At 44.9% G+C, this 15,895-nt stretch overlaps 1 protein-coding gene across 2 annotated transcripts in view; it reads right to left on the reverse strand.

Moving 5' to 3' along the window:
* PAPPA (pappalysin 1) overlaps positions 1-15,895 on the reverse strand; it is a 181,638-nt gene that overhangs the window by 95,820 nt on the left and 69,923 nt on the right. For both annotated transcript variants that reach the window (XM_065695845.1, XM_065695844.1), the window contains exon 7: positions 10,311-10,818. In XM_065695845.1, the coding sequence (XP_065551917.1) occupies positions 10,311-10,818 (508 nt within the window). The remainder of the gene's footprint in view (positions 1-10,310; positions 10,819-15,895) is intronic.

Below are 15,895 nucleotides of genomic sequence, written 5' to 3' on the forward strand. Positions count from 1 at the left end.
TCTAAATGAGACTGGGTTAAAAATCCTAGGATAAAGTAAATCCTTGAGGCCCAGGGCCTCATGTGGGTGTCTGTACTAGGCAGGCAATTTCACGGCAGCACACAGGTTAAGTGTCAGAGCACCTGGTTGCTATTAGAAGCAGAGAAGGAGGGGGAAATCTGTTGTGTTTGCTTCTTCATCGCTGCGATCAGACCCTAAGCTGAGACTGGAGTGCTTCTCAACATGAGCCTCAGATGCAGCCACCACAGAGGGAAGCCTGCTATGTTTTGACTGAGGAGGGAAATGCAGAAAGGCCGATTTCCAACCAGTAAAAGCCAGCATTTCTCTATTGATTTCAAGGGAATGCTGCCAGTATCCACCCCATGAGCATGGTGCTTTGGCATACTGGTATAGCAGGGAGGAAACGGTACTGCGACTGACAGGCAGGTTAGGACAGGTTAATTGCTTTAAAGGCCATCATCGTCACTGGTGAACCTTTGCCTGTTGCATCGTGCCTCTCGGTGAGCACTGTCTGATTACTCACACCATTAACAACATCCCAGTCATGCTGTGGCTCCTTCGTGAAGGAACGGCAGTGGCAGCATCCATGCAGGCACTGATGCTGGTTCAATCCAGAGGTGCCTGATGCACACCCTACACAGGGCTGGGACCCCAACAACCACCTCTCAGCGTCTGGATGTTGATCGTTCATCACTGGGGCTGGGAGCACTTTGGTTGTTACCCTCCACCATTCATCATGTTCAGCTCTCCCCATGGGCAGAAGGCTCTGCCCAATGTCACCAGCTGGGCAGAATAACGTCCTTCAGCTCTGAATCCAGACCTGACCTCTAGGATTTCCCTTCGATGGGCCTGAGCCAAGACCTGATTTTCTGAACTTAAACCCCTCCCGTTTCCATGTAATCCCACCAAAATGGTAAACAGAGCCATGGGAGCAGACTTTCGCAGTGCCTGATCCAAAGGCTCCTGCAGCCAGTGGAAGTTATTATGTGCATTTTCAGTAGGGCTTAGGTTGGGCCCCAAGCGAACACAGATGTTTGCAGTTTTCTCTGGTTTCACCTCCACCATCCCTCCTTGCCAGAACTCCACTATGGAGGGTGAGGGCATGGGGAATGCAGCATCTTGAGGAGCTGCTCCTAGGAGGGAAGGACCTATATGGTTACACGTATGTGTGAGAAATATATGTGCCATCAAACACGCCACACAGCAGAGCCCACAGAGATGGGCAAAGAGGTGAGGTGACTATTCCAAAGGAACATTTTGTCATTTCCCTCCGTAGGGGCCCTGTGTTTTGCCTTAAGCCACTTCAGATTATGAGAAATCCTACTCGCTGGTCTCCGGTGGGATCTTTAATGGTTTAATAACCGAACATTACTGAATATATTTCCACTAGCCTCTTGCTAAAATCCCATCATGAGCTAATTTCCTCTATTGTCATTACATCTGCAACTGGTCTTACATTTTGTATAACCCTGTACCACTGTGAGTAAATGATCTGGTTTGCTGCACTGAGCTCTCCGGGCCAGTAATTTTAGTAGTGGCTGATCATTTGGGGTATCCAATTCCAGGCACCCTCCCTGGGGTACAATTTGAGCTTTATTTCCACCTTTCCCTTCCTATCACAATAAGCTCCAGGAAGATGCTGAAATTGGGGCATCAGCATGGAGACATCCAATGCCACCATACATTTAAGATCCTGGCCAGAAAGACTAAGATCAAGTTTGGGTGAAGCAATCACACAAAGGGCCTGCAGTGTGCTCAGCACACTGCATGCCATGCAATGATATACCTAAAAGGCTTCTGCCTTCTGTTGCTGTACCCAAACAAGGTACTAAGGAAGCACAGGTATTTCAGTCTTCCTGCAGCGTTGTTTTCAACTCCTTGCCTGTTTGAGCAAATTTAACAGAGGCTTGGTATTTATTTCCTAGGAAAAGATATTAAAAGACAATGCCCAGGAAATGATCAGGCCAATAGTTTAGTAAAAGTAGCTGAAAAGAGCTGTGCTGGCTGACACTGCTGATAAAAAGGTAGGTAACACATTGCTGCTGCTCCTGTGGTATTTGAGGCTCACTCCAAGTCTTACAAGAGAGTTATTTTTAAGTTGTTGCATAACACATGTCTGTCCAATATTTCTTTCCTCAATCAAGCAAAGAAAATGCATTTGTTATTCCTGGGAGATTTCTGGGGCTTCTTATCTTATTTAGAGCCCAAAATAAAGATGCACGCAAGAAGGCAAAACATCAGAGAGAAATTATTATCCATGAGATAATGCACAGCCTAATTTACCACATAGCTGAGACTGTTTCACCTGCAATAAATTATTTTGCCCAGCAGGAAAAGTCCTGTTTGACCTTCTATCTTTTCCCCTGCAGCTGAAAACTCTACTACTACTTCTAGGTCGTGAGTTCAAATTGCACCCTGGCTGGGAGTGATTAAATATATCAATTTCTAATAGTACCTATTTGATTAATAATAGGGGAGCTGTAAATATTCACTTTTCAGGGACACTTGCGTGTGGCTGAGTTGTAGTCTATGGGTGTGATCTCTCTGTGTATTGCCCAAGAGGTGCGCTGGAGAAATGAATCCAATGCAGCAGCAGTCCCAAGGGAGTCCCTGGCTGGAGCAGAGCTGGCAGAGCCGAAGCCAAGTGTCATTCCCCAAATGGGGCAGTCCCTCTTTCCTGGCTCTTCCCATGCTCTCGAATCATTTCATTGAGAGGCAGCTGGGGGTTATTCAGAGCAATCCCAGCCTTCAAAGCTACACCCAGGCTGAAAATGGGCCGCCCTGTCTCAGGATCACAAAGCCATAAAGATACAAACCCGCCCTTACTACCTTCTTCTTGCATCATGTGCAGCCGAGCCAGAACAGGAGCTACAGACTGTGTCGAGTGCCAGCTATAGTTACAGCATTACATAAGGAACCGCAACAGCGAGGGATCACAAATCTATCACTACAGCTGGCACCAAATGGCATCTCTGCACAGGCTGAGCAGAAAAGCTGCCTACTGAATGGGCACAGACAGACAAATTGTTCTTTCTCTTCTCCAGGGCAGGGTTAAGGCAATTTGGCAGAGGGTGGTGAGGGAAAGAATTGCTCTATCTGTTCAGTGTGTGGGGTCAGGAAGCAGGTTTTATTCTCTCACAGAGATAACCTGGCACCTTTAATGAAGAAAGCAAGAAAGAAGGAAAGCCATCAGAATGTGGCTTCCAGCTGTCAAGTCACATCAGGCAAGTGGAGACGTATAACCCATGGGAGCAGTGGCACTGCTAGCCTCTAACATTTAATTCTGAAGGAAGGCACCTGGAGTATTTCTCCTGTAAAATGCACCGCACACTACTGACCACTGTAAATAACAACTGCTAGCTGGTATTTAGCAGCACAAGGTATGTGAAGGAAAGATGGAAGAAGAGCAGATGGAAAAGAAGCAGTGTTCCGCTTCCTGGCCCTTGGAGTAGAGCAGGGGAACATGCTCAGGCACAGAGAGCAGAATCAGTCATCCCCACTGCCACACAAGCCTCAAGGGAAAGTTGGCAGAGAAGACAGTGCTGAGTGGATGGATGACTCTCCTCCTACCAGCACTTCACCTTTGCTGGTGTCAAATGAGCCTACAACCAGTTTCCCACTGTTGGAAGGGAAGGTGAGGGACAAGAAATCATCCCATATTTTCCTGTTTTTTCATCATGGGAAATTCCTTGGGTCATTAAGCAGAAACAGGGCAATCAATACTGGCTGGAAGCAGCTGACAATGCATCCAAGGCCAGACACGGCCTCAGAGAGACATGAAGTGCTTCTTGCAGGGGATCGCCAGCACCTCCATTGAGCTCTGGGATTGCTACACTGTCCTACATCACCTGAATAATAAACTTTGCCCAAACCAACCACAGGCAGCTCCAATACACTCAAAGCTCCACTGACACATGGAGGCTTTTAGACAGGGACAGCACAGCCACTAATCCAGCTGGGAAACCAGGGTTAGAGAGGAAGAGCTGAAACATTTACTCCTGAGTATGAGGACTATGGATGAAGAACTAGGCAAGAACTAGCAGTGTACCTGAAATGGGAAATTACAGGGGTAAGAGAAACCTGGTGGGACAGAAGGGTTATTGCTTCGTGGGAAAGCTCAAAATAGCTTTGGCCATGCAGCACTGCAAACTAATGATAGGAAAGCTCATAGGCAAGAGCAAGAAAGAGTTAATAAGAATTAAATCTGTTCCTGCTCAATTTGGATAGAAGTGTTTTGAATGGAGATGAGCTGGGAACTTTCATACGGATACAGATGGGGATCTCTAATACATTACTAAAGAGAAATAATACAGAGAATTGTGTAATTATGGGAAAGAAACATCCTAGATGCAGACTAGAGAACAAATGCCTTTCATAATGGCAGGTCTCTGGTTCCAGGCATGAGACCAGACATCCACAGGGACTCAACAAGAAATAACACTATTTTGCACTTATTTCTAGTAGCTGTAATAGATTGAATTGAAAGAGAAATTTGAATGAAAACAGATAATTGTCTTTCAGTTATCACTTTGAGCTCAACTCACAAATATTTCCTGCAAATAAAGATCCAATCCTCAAAAGTCCAAGTAAATAGGCTCAGTCGATGCAGAAAAGGATGTAGTTATAACGTAGAAATTACTAATTTTCAGGACTGGATGTCTCAAAATGGTTCGTATGCTGTTATAAGACAGTGCTGTGTGTGTTAGGATCAATACATTCAGATTAAGCCTGGAGCTCTTCCTCGCAAGTGAGAGCAGAAGCAGCAGTTGGTTGTATTTATCAACTGGAAGACAACTATGAACCGTCAGTGGGATGTATGCACAAGAAAAGCACATGAGGTCCTTGCACGCATCAAGGCAAGGCATTTCCAGGGTAGCTGGGTAAGTATTCGTGCACAAGGACATCTGGAATGCCGTATACAGTTCTGAAGCCTGTTGGGAATCCAGATGTGCAGCATGCTGTTATCGCACGGACAACCTAGCAGCTCTTGCAGATAAATCTGGATATGTAAAGTGCTTTCTTAACATTTCAGGCCTATCTTTGATACTCTCCAATATTTCTTGGCATATCAAGAGAGGTTTGGCATGGCAACCATGGAGGAGGGGTAAGCAGAAGATGGTGATAATATGGGATTCAGCTTTTGGTGTTGGGAGACATCCACCCAGTGATCTGTATCTTGTTTGGGTGGAAATATGGTGTTAATTATCTTCATGACAGATGGATCTGGCAATTCATTTCAGCTGCTTTAGATCATACATTCCTCTGGCTGGTAGACCTTCAGAAAATAGAGAAATAGATCTTCAAGATGAAGGAAGGAATGCCATAATAACGACAGATGTCACCATGAAATTTTAGTGTTGCATTCAGCAGGGACTTAGGTTTACCCATCATCGTTCTGATCATCATATTTTTCCAGCCCTCTTTTCAGCTGGGCCCCTATCCTGTAACCTCCATCTTCCTATTGAGTTCAGGGGCTGAAAGGCACACCAATATTTGGCTGTAATGAATTACTGCTCTTTATAAATAGCCACTAAAGATCCTCCAGCTTTTCTGCTTGTTCATACTTGTAAGAGCCTTCAGACTAAGAACTGTTTGCCACCTTCTTCAAATACTCATCATCTGGAGTTTCTGACAAGTCACCCATACGCCTTTCTGACTGGAGACCAGTAACAAGGGCAACAGCATCAATAAAGCAAACTTTGAAACAAGCAGTTGTTTCAGATGAAGTACACGATGTGCTAAGGACCCCTGAACATGCCACAACCACTCTCCAACTACCTGCAAACTTGATGATGGCAATCTCTCAGTCGTTTTGCAAACACTCCAAGAACCCCAAGTGATATCTGCACTCTTGGGTACAGTTAAACCACAGTTTAAGAGAAATGGAACTCCTGATTCTAATAAAATACATGAAATTATTGTATTTCATTAAACAACTGGACACAGATGACAACCAGTCCCCTCCAACCATTATCAAGCAACAGAAAAGGTCCAGCCACAGAAAACCTCTTTAAAATACCCCCAAACTGAGAAGAAAACCATATTCCCTGTATGACAAAATGAAGTTTTTCTCTCAGTCTCTCTTTTTTGTTTCTTTTCAAGCAGTATCTCTAGGTGCCACTTTGATACTAAAGCTCTAGTCAGTGTAGGAATGGCTCAGATGAATATAGCACAGGACAGCACACTCGTGTCTCAACGATGCTCAGCTCTGCAAAACCGAAATCCATATCAGGGCTTCATGCTGAGATTCCTTCTAAGGTCATTTCAGTCCATCCCTTTGTCTTGTAAAAAGCCTACAGGTTAACACCACAAAGATGACCTGATCCATCCTCGTCCACTACATTTTAAGGTTTCCTACAAAGTCTGTGGCAGAAGAGTTGGGAAAATTCCCAATTCTTAGAAACTTTTCCAGTTATTCTGACAACTTTCCAAACCCAACCTCAGTGTCTCTTGGCTTGGCCTGCCAGAGGGGAGAGCACAGATCTCACCAGCACGCCCGGCTGCTCACACCTTGTATATTTGGCTCCCGACAGTGCAATGGGGAACATGGGCTGCTCCCCCGCCGTGGGACTGACCTGTGACATCCTCAGCACAGCATCTCATTGTGGGCACTCACTTCCTGCTGAGTTCTTTTGAGAAAATCAGTGTTTGCTACAAACGAATGCAAGAGCAGTGATTACCTTCCAACTGCAGCCATGTGAGTGTAAAAGCGCTACAGTAAGGGCAAAGGGAGGGCAAAGCCATTACCACGTTCTCCATTGTGACTATCTTGCACATTATTTCTAGAGAACAGCCAGAGTGCAACCCTCTACGTACAAGCACAACCCACACTTGGGATTAAATTGTGAGCTGAGACTTTGAGACTTGCAGATGAGGCTCCCTCCTTATCACTCGCTGTAGTGTGAAGACTCAGCAGTTCTGTGCTGCACCTGGCCTGACCTCTTCCCCCCCGCCACCGATTTATTTAGCTTTCTGCTCTCTTCCTAGGCTCTGACTCTCATTTTGTATCACAGATACCAGCAATTCTGGTTGATCATACTCAGTGGAATTGAGTCTATCTTGCCTGGTTTCTGTAAGGGCCAAGGATATGGTCCTGTCCCTTAGCTTCAGCCAAGAGCTGTGAAGAAAATTCAGCTTGAGAACAAAAGGTCTGCCATTATTTTGTATTTCTTAATAAACAGGTTTCCACTATTATAGTTATTTACTCTCCCCTGTGGAGCGCCCAGTGCTGACTAGGCAAGGGCTAACCATTAAAGGCTGTCTCTCAGCTTAAAGAGAAGTTCCTTCTCTTTGATGGGAGGAAGGTAGGATAAATTAATTTTTCTTTCAGCATTCCACACCTGGGGAAAGGATCTTGCTCACAGATAACAGTGCAAGCAAATATTTTCTTTGGGAGAAAGAGAGAAAGTGAAGATCAAGGTCAGAGGAGGCAAGAGTGAAGATATGCGACTGCCTTCAAAATAATCTTCCATAGAACTTGTGGGGGTGTCATTTAACATGGAAAACATGAAAAAGCATAAAGGAGGGATAACAAGCTTGGGGCTTACAGAGAGATAAAGGGGCTGAAAAGTCTGGTTGCACAGATATGCTGAACTACAGCTGTACAGAATGAGACAAGCAGGCAGACTGCATTATATATACATAGGAGCACTGCCCAACACCTCTGTCCCTGACTCCCCAGAAGCATCTTCCCTTCCTGCTTACAAAGTATAAGGACTATAGCTACTCTTTGTACAAGATGCTAGTGAAAATTCATAGAACGGTTTGGGTTGGAAGGGACCTTAAAGTTCATCCAGTTCCAACCCCTGCCACAGGCAGGGACCCCTTCCACTGGAGCAGCTTGCTCCAAGCCCCTGTGTCCAACCTGGCCTTGAGCACTGCCAGGGATGGGGCATTCTGCCTCTCTCACAGAACCACAACTCCACAGCGAGATCCAATGAGTTTACTGAATCTCAAGGTATGGCCCAGCAGCAGCCTGTACATACACTAGCAACCTATGAATCTGCGTGATATCCCCCAGCCCACAGGATCTGGATCAGTGTTGGGCACATCTGTGTATTAGGATGCCAAAACTCATCTCACCTTTCAAACTTTCCAATGCATGCATAAGTCCTGAACAAAAAACCAATCACAAGCGCTTAAGAATCCGCATCTCTTTACCCTGTGACTAAATCAAGATTTCACTTTCCATGTGTCTTGTTGAAGCTTACTGGCAGGATTCTCCCTGTAGTCCCTGGAAAGACACAGATGACCTGAGGCCAGCTAGACTGGAGCTACCGATCACAGGTGGAGCCCAGAAAGACTAACTTCAATGCTATGTGTGCTTTTTAGCTGGCGATGTAACTAGGTGAGACACAAGACAAGTACGGTACTGTTACCCCTTGTGATTTATCCAATGGAAACTGTCATTACTCCCTGGCTGCTGGTTTAACTCTTAGAGCACCCTTTCACTTCAGCTACCTGTAAGTGACACACAAAATCATAATAAAAGCCCAAGAAACAGAACTCAGAACACAGGCTCTATTTTGGGCTTTTTCTTTTCTCTCACATTTTGTTATGAACTCGAAATTGGACCTGTTTCTGTGGGAACTTGTGCTAAGGTATGCAAATATTTCAACCCAAACCAGTCCCATTTTCCAAGGAGAGTGGGCCAGGTTTCAGGCAAAGATGCTTTCACAGCAAAACCATGGGAAAATTCACCATTTTCCGTGTTTCCAAAATGCCAATATTCATCTCATGTTAAGTGCCAGCAATTGTTGGAATAAGGCTACAACCCAAGAAAGCACTTCAGCACATGCTTAACTTTCAGCACATGAGTAATCTCAGTGATGTCCTGGGTTTCTGTTTTTATAGTCTCTATTGTTAGCTACCTTGCATTTTTAAATCCATAGGGGCAATTTGCATCTTCTGAGCTGTATAATTGGGCCATGAATGGGCTGGGAGCTCATGATTACTGAATTGTTAATTACTCATTTTTATTATATTTAAATATGCTTTAGAAGACCATAATGATGTATGCTTCCTTGGTATTAGCTCTACTAATTAGATCATCTTCTCTAAATTAGAGTGCAGTTTTCTTAGCAGGTTTCCTTTTATCTGGGTTTCATTTTTCAAGAGAGTTTCATGTTGTTGCCACAGATGAGTGAATCATTTCCAGGGAATCATGTTAAGCAGAGGATGTTTTTTCTTGCTGCTGCAGAATGCTTATGGGTAGATCATGGATCTCCTTGAAATCAGTAAATATTTGGAAGTTGGACTTTCCTCAACAATCATGCATCCCTTGATGCATAACTGCATCTGTGATGAAACTCCATTCCTACTGCCACAAACTAGTGTATTTGGCATGTTTACTAGGTCAGAATGATCTCACGCCACACAATTTGTTTTAGCAACACAAGAAAGCAGAAAATGAAAGTGGATTAAATACATTTATAGACTGGAACTGAGAGTGTATTTTGTTGCCCTCTTTCTTTAGCATTGAATTGGTGCTCCAGCACTGACAGCCATCCTCCCTCCTTCTACATCAAAATATTATTTTCAAAAGATTTCTACAGAAATGATTCTATGTTGCTCTGGAGGTCCTGATTTAGGTTTTCTTAAACATTTAACTTATCATGCTATGAGGTCGCCATGCAAACTTCTCTTCTCCGGGCTGTTCAGCCTGGAGAAGAAAAGGCTGCTTGGAGACCTCATAGCAGCCTTCCAGTATCTGAAGGGGGCCTATAGGGATGCTGGGGAGGGACTCTTCGTCAGGGACTGTAGTGACAGGACAAGGGGTAATGGGTTAAAACTGAAACAGGGGAAGTTATGATTGGATATAAGGAGGAAATTCTTTCCTGTTAAGGTGGTGAGGCACTGGAATGGGTTGCCCAGGGAGGTTGTGAATGCTCCATCCCTGGCAGTGTTCAAGGCCAGGCTGGATAAAGCCCTGGGTGGTATGGTTTAGTGTGAGACATCCCTGCCCATGGCAGGGGGTTGGAACTGGATGATCTTAAGGTCCTTTCCAACCCGAACTATTCTATGATTCTATGATCATAGCTCAGGTACTTTGCAATATCCGTTCCAGTTAAGGAAAGCCTGAATTTTATGTCTCTGCACAGAAATATCTCAAAAACTATCTGTGAAATCTCAGGCTATTTCACCTGAGTGTGATGATCCTGCTCCCCCAGGAAAACTAAGAGAACATCCTCTCTTGGTGACACTTGGTATGTCTATCCAAACATCAGTGCTGGACATTAGACGAATGAGCAGAAGAGGCTATTGTTTTTCCCTGAACAAGTCTATTCAGGTCTCTGGGAAGCAGTACTTACGTGTCAACAAATCTCCTGCTGAGGTTTGAGATGACAACTGGAGATCCAGACTGGAAAGGAGGGTCCCGAACCACTTTGTACTGGATGGGTCTGCAGTCCGCACACAGCGTGCTCTGAGGGACAGAGCTCAGCATGGCAGCATCAATTTCCAGGTGCTCATCCAGAGTGTAGATCTGGATCCCATACACCTCCTCTCCCACTTGTCCAGCATCCAGCTTTATGGTCAATGGGATGTCACAGAAGACGTTCTGTGGCCCGAGAGAAATGTTCTTGCCACTGATGGTGAGCAACTTGATGTCATTCACTGCCCCGCTGGAGTCCCAGTCTGGGGAAACAAATGTCACCCAGACTGTGAGGGACTCTGGAGTCAGGGGATAGTGGAATTCCAGCTGCAGGTAGCAGCCCTGAGGCTCGGGACAGGCCGGCGGCACCGTGTGTTGGTTGACTGCTGAGTTGGGACTCCATGTTCTGACACTGGATTTACAAGGCTGCTCAACATCAGGGTGCCCTGGAAAGGAAGAAGCAAAGACAGGGCTTTTAAAGCTATGGGTTTACCACTGGACATCGGTATTCAAAGACAAAATGGTGGCAGAAGAGCAAATCTGTCAAGGAAACTATTTACTTAAGCAGAACAGGCATGGCTAGCATGGAGAGGAGGAATGTAACTCTAATGTCTCCTGGCTGGGTGAGACATGCAAACTCAGCTTAAGTGCCCAGCTGGACTGAACACTCCACAATACATCGTGCCAGTGCATCTGGTCCTGTATTTGCTATTTCTAGTGCTTTCTTCTGTGCCAAACAATATTTTCTACTCCTTCTACTTGGTACTTTACCTGACAAATACAGTCACTCTGCCTTCGGTTCACCTCGATGCTCCTACTTATTCCCTTGCCTCTCACTCTAAAATACAACCTTGTTCTCTATAACAAAGACAAGAAAAGAGCTTTTGTTGATTCCAAGCAGCTGTTGCACTGTGCTGTTGAGGGACAACTCCTATGCCATTTACAGGCTCATCTATCATGTTGTGTAAGACCCCTTTTTTTTGGAGGGACATGGAGCACAGGACTGAGCTGTCTCTTTGCACTCGGTGTAATGAAACAGGCACTTTCTCACCGTTGGCTATGTTCAACTGCATGGGAGGTATTACTAAAAACTAATGAAAGCCACAATGCTTGCTGGGTTCCCAAATACTATGGTAACATTACAATTTGGCATCGAGTCATGGACTGCAAGATCCAGAGAGGTCAGATGGGTGGAACAGTTGGTAACAGAATCCAGTGAGAGCTATGAATTCCCTCTTCCTTCCCAAATAATCATACAAAAAGGGAGCAAGCAGGAGGGGGAGAAGGCAAAGTACAGAAAAGAAGAAAGGGAAAAGTAAAGATAAAGAAAGGTAATGAGAAGGGAGAAATGGAGAAGGCAGAGGGGAAAAAAGAGAGCACAGCTGTTTGCAACTGAGGAAGAAAGCAAGATAAAGCACTGGGCAAACACGAACAAACAGGACATCACTACTAATTTGAAGAGAAAAGGGCAATGTGTGAAGGTTATTCTTATTGTCTGTGATCCAATGAAGTGTTAGAAATGTGCCTCTTTTGTCAAGGATAAATGGTGCAGGGAATTCTCCTGTTCAGACCAAATGAACCCAGATGCAGAATAGATTTCCTGGTGTCTCAGGCAGTCATCCCAGCGATCCTACCAGTTGTCCTGCAGATGCACAGCTTTTAATGCTTCTCCCTCACCCTCACTTATCGCATCTCCCTCCTCTCCACTGCACATGCCACAGAGCAGTGGGAATGCCACTAACCTCAGGATCTGGAGATACCTCAGCATCCATATACTGTGAAGAAAGCCAGAGGTCCGTTTCAGCTCAAGCTTTCCCCCTGGCACACACTGTATAATCAGAAGGTGTTTTTTAACCCTGGTATCTCAGAAGGCTTTGGAAAGATCCATGAATCTTATTGCTGTCATCTTGCAGATGGCAAAGTAGAGCTGATTGATGGCCCACAGCCCAGTTTGTTTCTGAACCGCCAGAGTTCCTGCAATTTCACCTCTGCAGGTTCAACGCTTCTGTAAGACTTATACAGTGAATGAACCTACACATCCTGGTAGATCAGGCTGTGATCACTGGAGTTACATGAACGGGACTCAGCCTCCAGGGCGTTTAACAACCCAAAATGGGAGCTTGATTGTAGCCATCCATAGATTAAAAAATTCAGTGAAGTTGAGATAGAGACCCTTTCTTAACTATCATCAAACACTTAGACCTGGGTAAGAAACAACCATTTAATTGTGGAAGAGGATGAAAACCTAATCCATGTAATTTCAGATTCCTAGAGACTGGTAAATACTATGAATATTACAAAAAATTTTGTTTGCGAAAAGAATAGGTTCTGAAAACCCTTTGGCTTATGAGGTCGCCAGCAAGATCCGTCATAGAAGAGCATCTCACACAACATCATGCTTTGCCTAACACAACATGTGAATGTGAGGTTTGTGAGGAGAAGCCAAACCCCATCTCCTGGTTAAAGAGCAAGACTCTAATGTCCAACTGAGACAATTCCACTTGCAAATACAGAATGAATCACTCCCAAGTGAAACACTGGCTACTGGGAAGGGCAGGGCGCTTCAGCAGCCGAAGGGAGCAACATTTTGCATTACATTATCACACTTCTTTTAGTCAGTAGTGAGCTAGGCAGCAGGAATTGACTGATATATGCATATATTGCACAGAAAGCAAAGACACTTACTTGGGTTGGAGCCAGAACCACCTTTCTTATATAAAAATCCCCTTTGACTGCATTGTGGCAGTGTTGTAATGTTCGTTTGCCTATCTGGTGCTGCTGCTGAGAATCCAGGTAAATTAGAGCTTTCCTGCTCCATGCGAAGGTAAAGAGTAGACCAGAACTGCCCCATCTCCGGTGCCTTCCCACAACCACTGCCAAGGAACAAACAGCCCTCATGTGAGGGGCATGACTGGCTGAGAAAGAGTCATAAAATATCTCATCCCAGAGGGTTCGACACCATCACGCTCAGGTGGAAACTGGACATTAGGAAGGATGCATTCTGCAATAGGCATGGCTCACACGTAGTCCAGACCACAGCTGGTGTCAGCTACCTGGAGTAACTGAGCAGCACCACCACCATGAGGCCTCAGGAAAATGAAATCAGACCAACCAGGTTCAGAGCTGCTCCGGAGACATGTGAGAAGTGTGGATTTCTGGTAAGGAGCTGGAGTACTACGAAACATTTTCCAGGAGTGTCGTCTCAAATTGTAAAATGAGTTCATTTTGGCCATGCTCATGCCTCTTTTGTATTCACTTTCCATGAACACTCAAGCAGTGGAGATTTACACACATGAAAGCTTGCAGAAAGTGGATTTAAAGCTTGCATGCTTGAGTACTCACAGATAGACAATTAAAGAAGCCAGACAATGATCTAACTGTGCTATTTGTAACTCAGACCAAGTGCGAATAGGCAAAGATCCTGAATGTCAGGGAGTGTGGTAGTGATGACAGAAAATTAGAGAGCAACAAATACCATACACTTGGTACTTTTTCTACCCTAAAGTGGAGACAACTATTAACATAGTAAGGGGATAGGGTTCCCAAATTTTCTTTCCAGAGCAATGGCACCACGACAATTGTAGGAGACAGATAAGGATCAGGCTGCACCCTTCAGAGTTAAGAACATGCAGGCACACACTGTAAGAAGAGGAAATTAAATGCAAAATGCAGCTGAGTAATAAATCTTAGAGCAGCTCAGTTTCTCTAGGAATGATGCTGCTGGCAAGACGTGTGAGATGTGGAAGGTTTCAAATCAGAGCTCATTGGAGAGATTTTGACAGAACTGCATATCTCAATGGAATATGAAGTTCTCTCAAAAGCAAAACACACTGACAAATTCGGGTTATCTGGCCAAAATTTTATTTTGAGAAAATGGGAAGAAAGTTCTAACAATATTGGAATATTGTGTTTTGACATTTTGGGAAGAAATTGTTTCACTTTTGCCCTTTGAAACACTTTTCAGTTGGATATTAAAAGTTGCTTTTGCCCTAGATTATATACTAAAAAGGGATATTTTAAAATGTCATAATTTAACCAAAGTTCATGAAAGAGGAATTTTATGAGCTAAACAAAACGTTTTGGCCAGCCTCAAACACTTTTTGTTTTTAATTTTCCTTCATGGAGACTTTCAGAAGTTTCAGGTTTTGTTCCAAACGAAGCCAGGTTTCAAAGTCTTGTAATCCTTGGCTAAGTAGAAATTCCACCTTCCACCCCGCACTACTACTGTGAGTGATCCAAATTTAGCTAATCCTGTTTACTTCTTAATCCAGTCACACTTGTAGCCACAGCACTGCTTCCCAGGATGGAGCTCTTGAACAAGAGGGCAGGTGTGCTCTGTGCCATACCTGGTACCCTTGCCCCTCGGATGTCATAGACTCATAGAACACTTTGGGTTGGAAGGGACCTTAAAGCTCATCCAGTTACAGCCTCCTGCCATGGGCAGGGACCCCTTCCACTGGAGCAGCTTGCTCCAAGCCCCTGTGTCCAACCTGGCCTTGAGCACTGCCAGGGATGCGGCAGCCGCAGCTTCTCTGGGCACCCTGTGCCAGCGCCTCAGCACCCTCACAGGGAAGATCTTCCTTACGTCCTATCTAAATCTACATTCATTCAGTTTAAAGCCATTCCCCCTTGTCCTGTCCCTACATGCTCTTGTCAAAAGTCCCTCTCCAAATGTTGGAGTGAACTGAAACCTCTGTTGGGTTCCCACCCTTGGAGATGGGTGAGCAAGGAAGCGAACGCTTGCCCACACATCTTGCTCCATCAGGTGGCAGGGATGCAGCTTGCTGCACGTGCTGACTTTAGGACCCTTAGGGATGGCTCCTGAATGCAGTCACTACATATATCACCATATTAGCCTACAAATAATTGTCCTTATAGAATAACTCCCAACTACTCCAGATGCAGAACAGAGAAGCCCTTAATGTAAGGAGGTATCTCTATAATGAGTTTTCAAAATCAAGGGATTGGCCTTTGAGTTCAGTGAGCCCACCTGTGTGCTTACGGTGAAGTGTGCTGTTCCCAAAGGAATAGCTTGTGACGGACAGATTGAAATGACATTATGCTCTTTTCAAACCATAATCTGTGATTACTGAGCTCTACCTGGTATCACCTTAAGCATGCTCTACCACATCCACCTGCTTACGTAATGGGAGAAGACTTCATGATGGACATCTAATGGCGTTGTACAACCAGCCCTGCAGACTGTTCTCCCTCCAACACAGTAAGAATGACTCATAAAACACCCTGAACTAGACAGGGCTTGATACAGCCGCCTGTGTTGATGCTGCAGAGTACTTGCCCAAAGGGCAAGCTCCATTCAGCCTGTCTGCTGGTGCAGCCACTGCTACTGAACACAAATGAAGGCAGCAGAAATCAGACCCAGTGCAATGCATTTCTTGCAACTCTTCACTTTTGGAGTTGGAGTAGGAGTAAACGACTCCCCTGAGGGATTCATCTGGCAGCTGTGAATGGTCAGCATATCTTGGCACTGTGCTGCTTTCTGAAATTCAGGTTCAGCTCCCG

Source organism: Lathamus discolor, chromosome 15 (assembly GCF_037157495.1).
Source record: "Lathamus discolor isolate bLatDis1 chromosome 15, bLatDis1.hap1, whole genome shotgun sequence".
Classification (NCBI taxonomy): domain Eukaryota; kingdom Metazoa; phylum Chordata; class Aves; order Psittaciformes; family Psittacidae; genus Lathamus; species Lathamus discolor.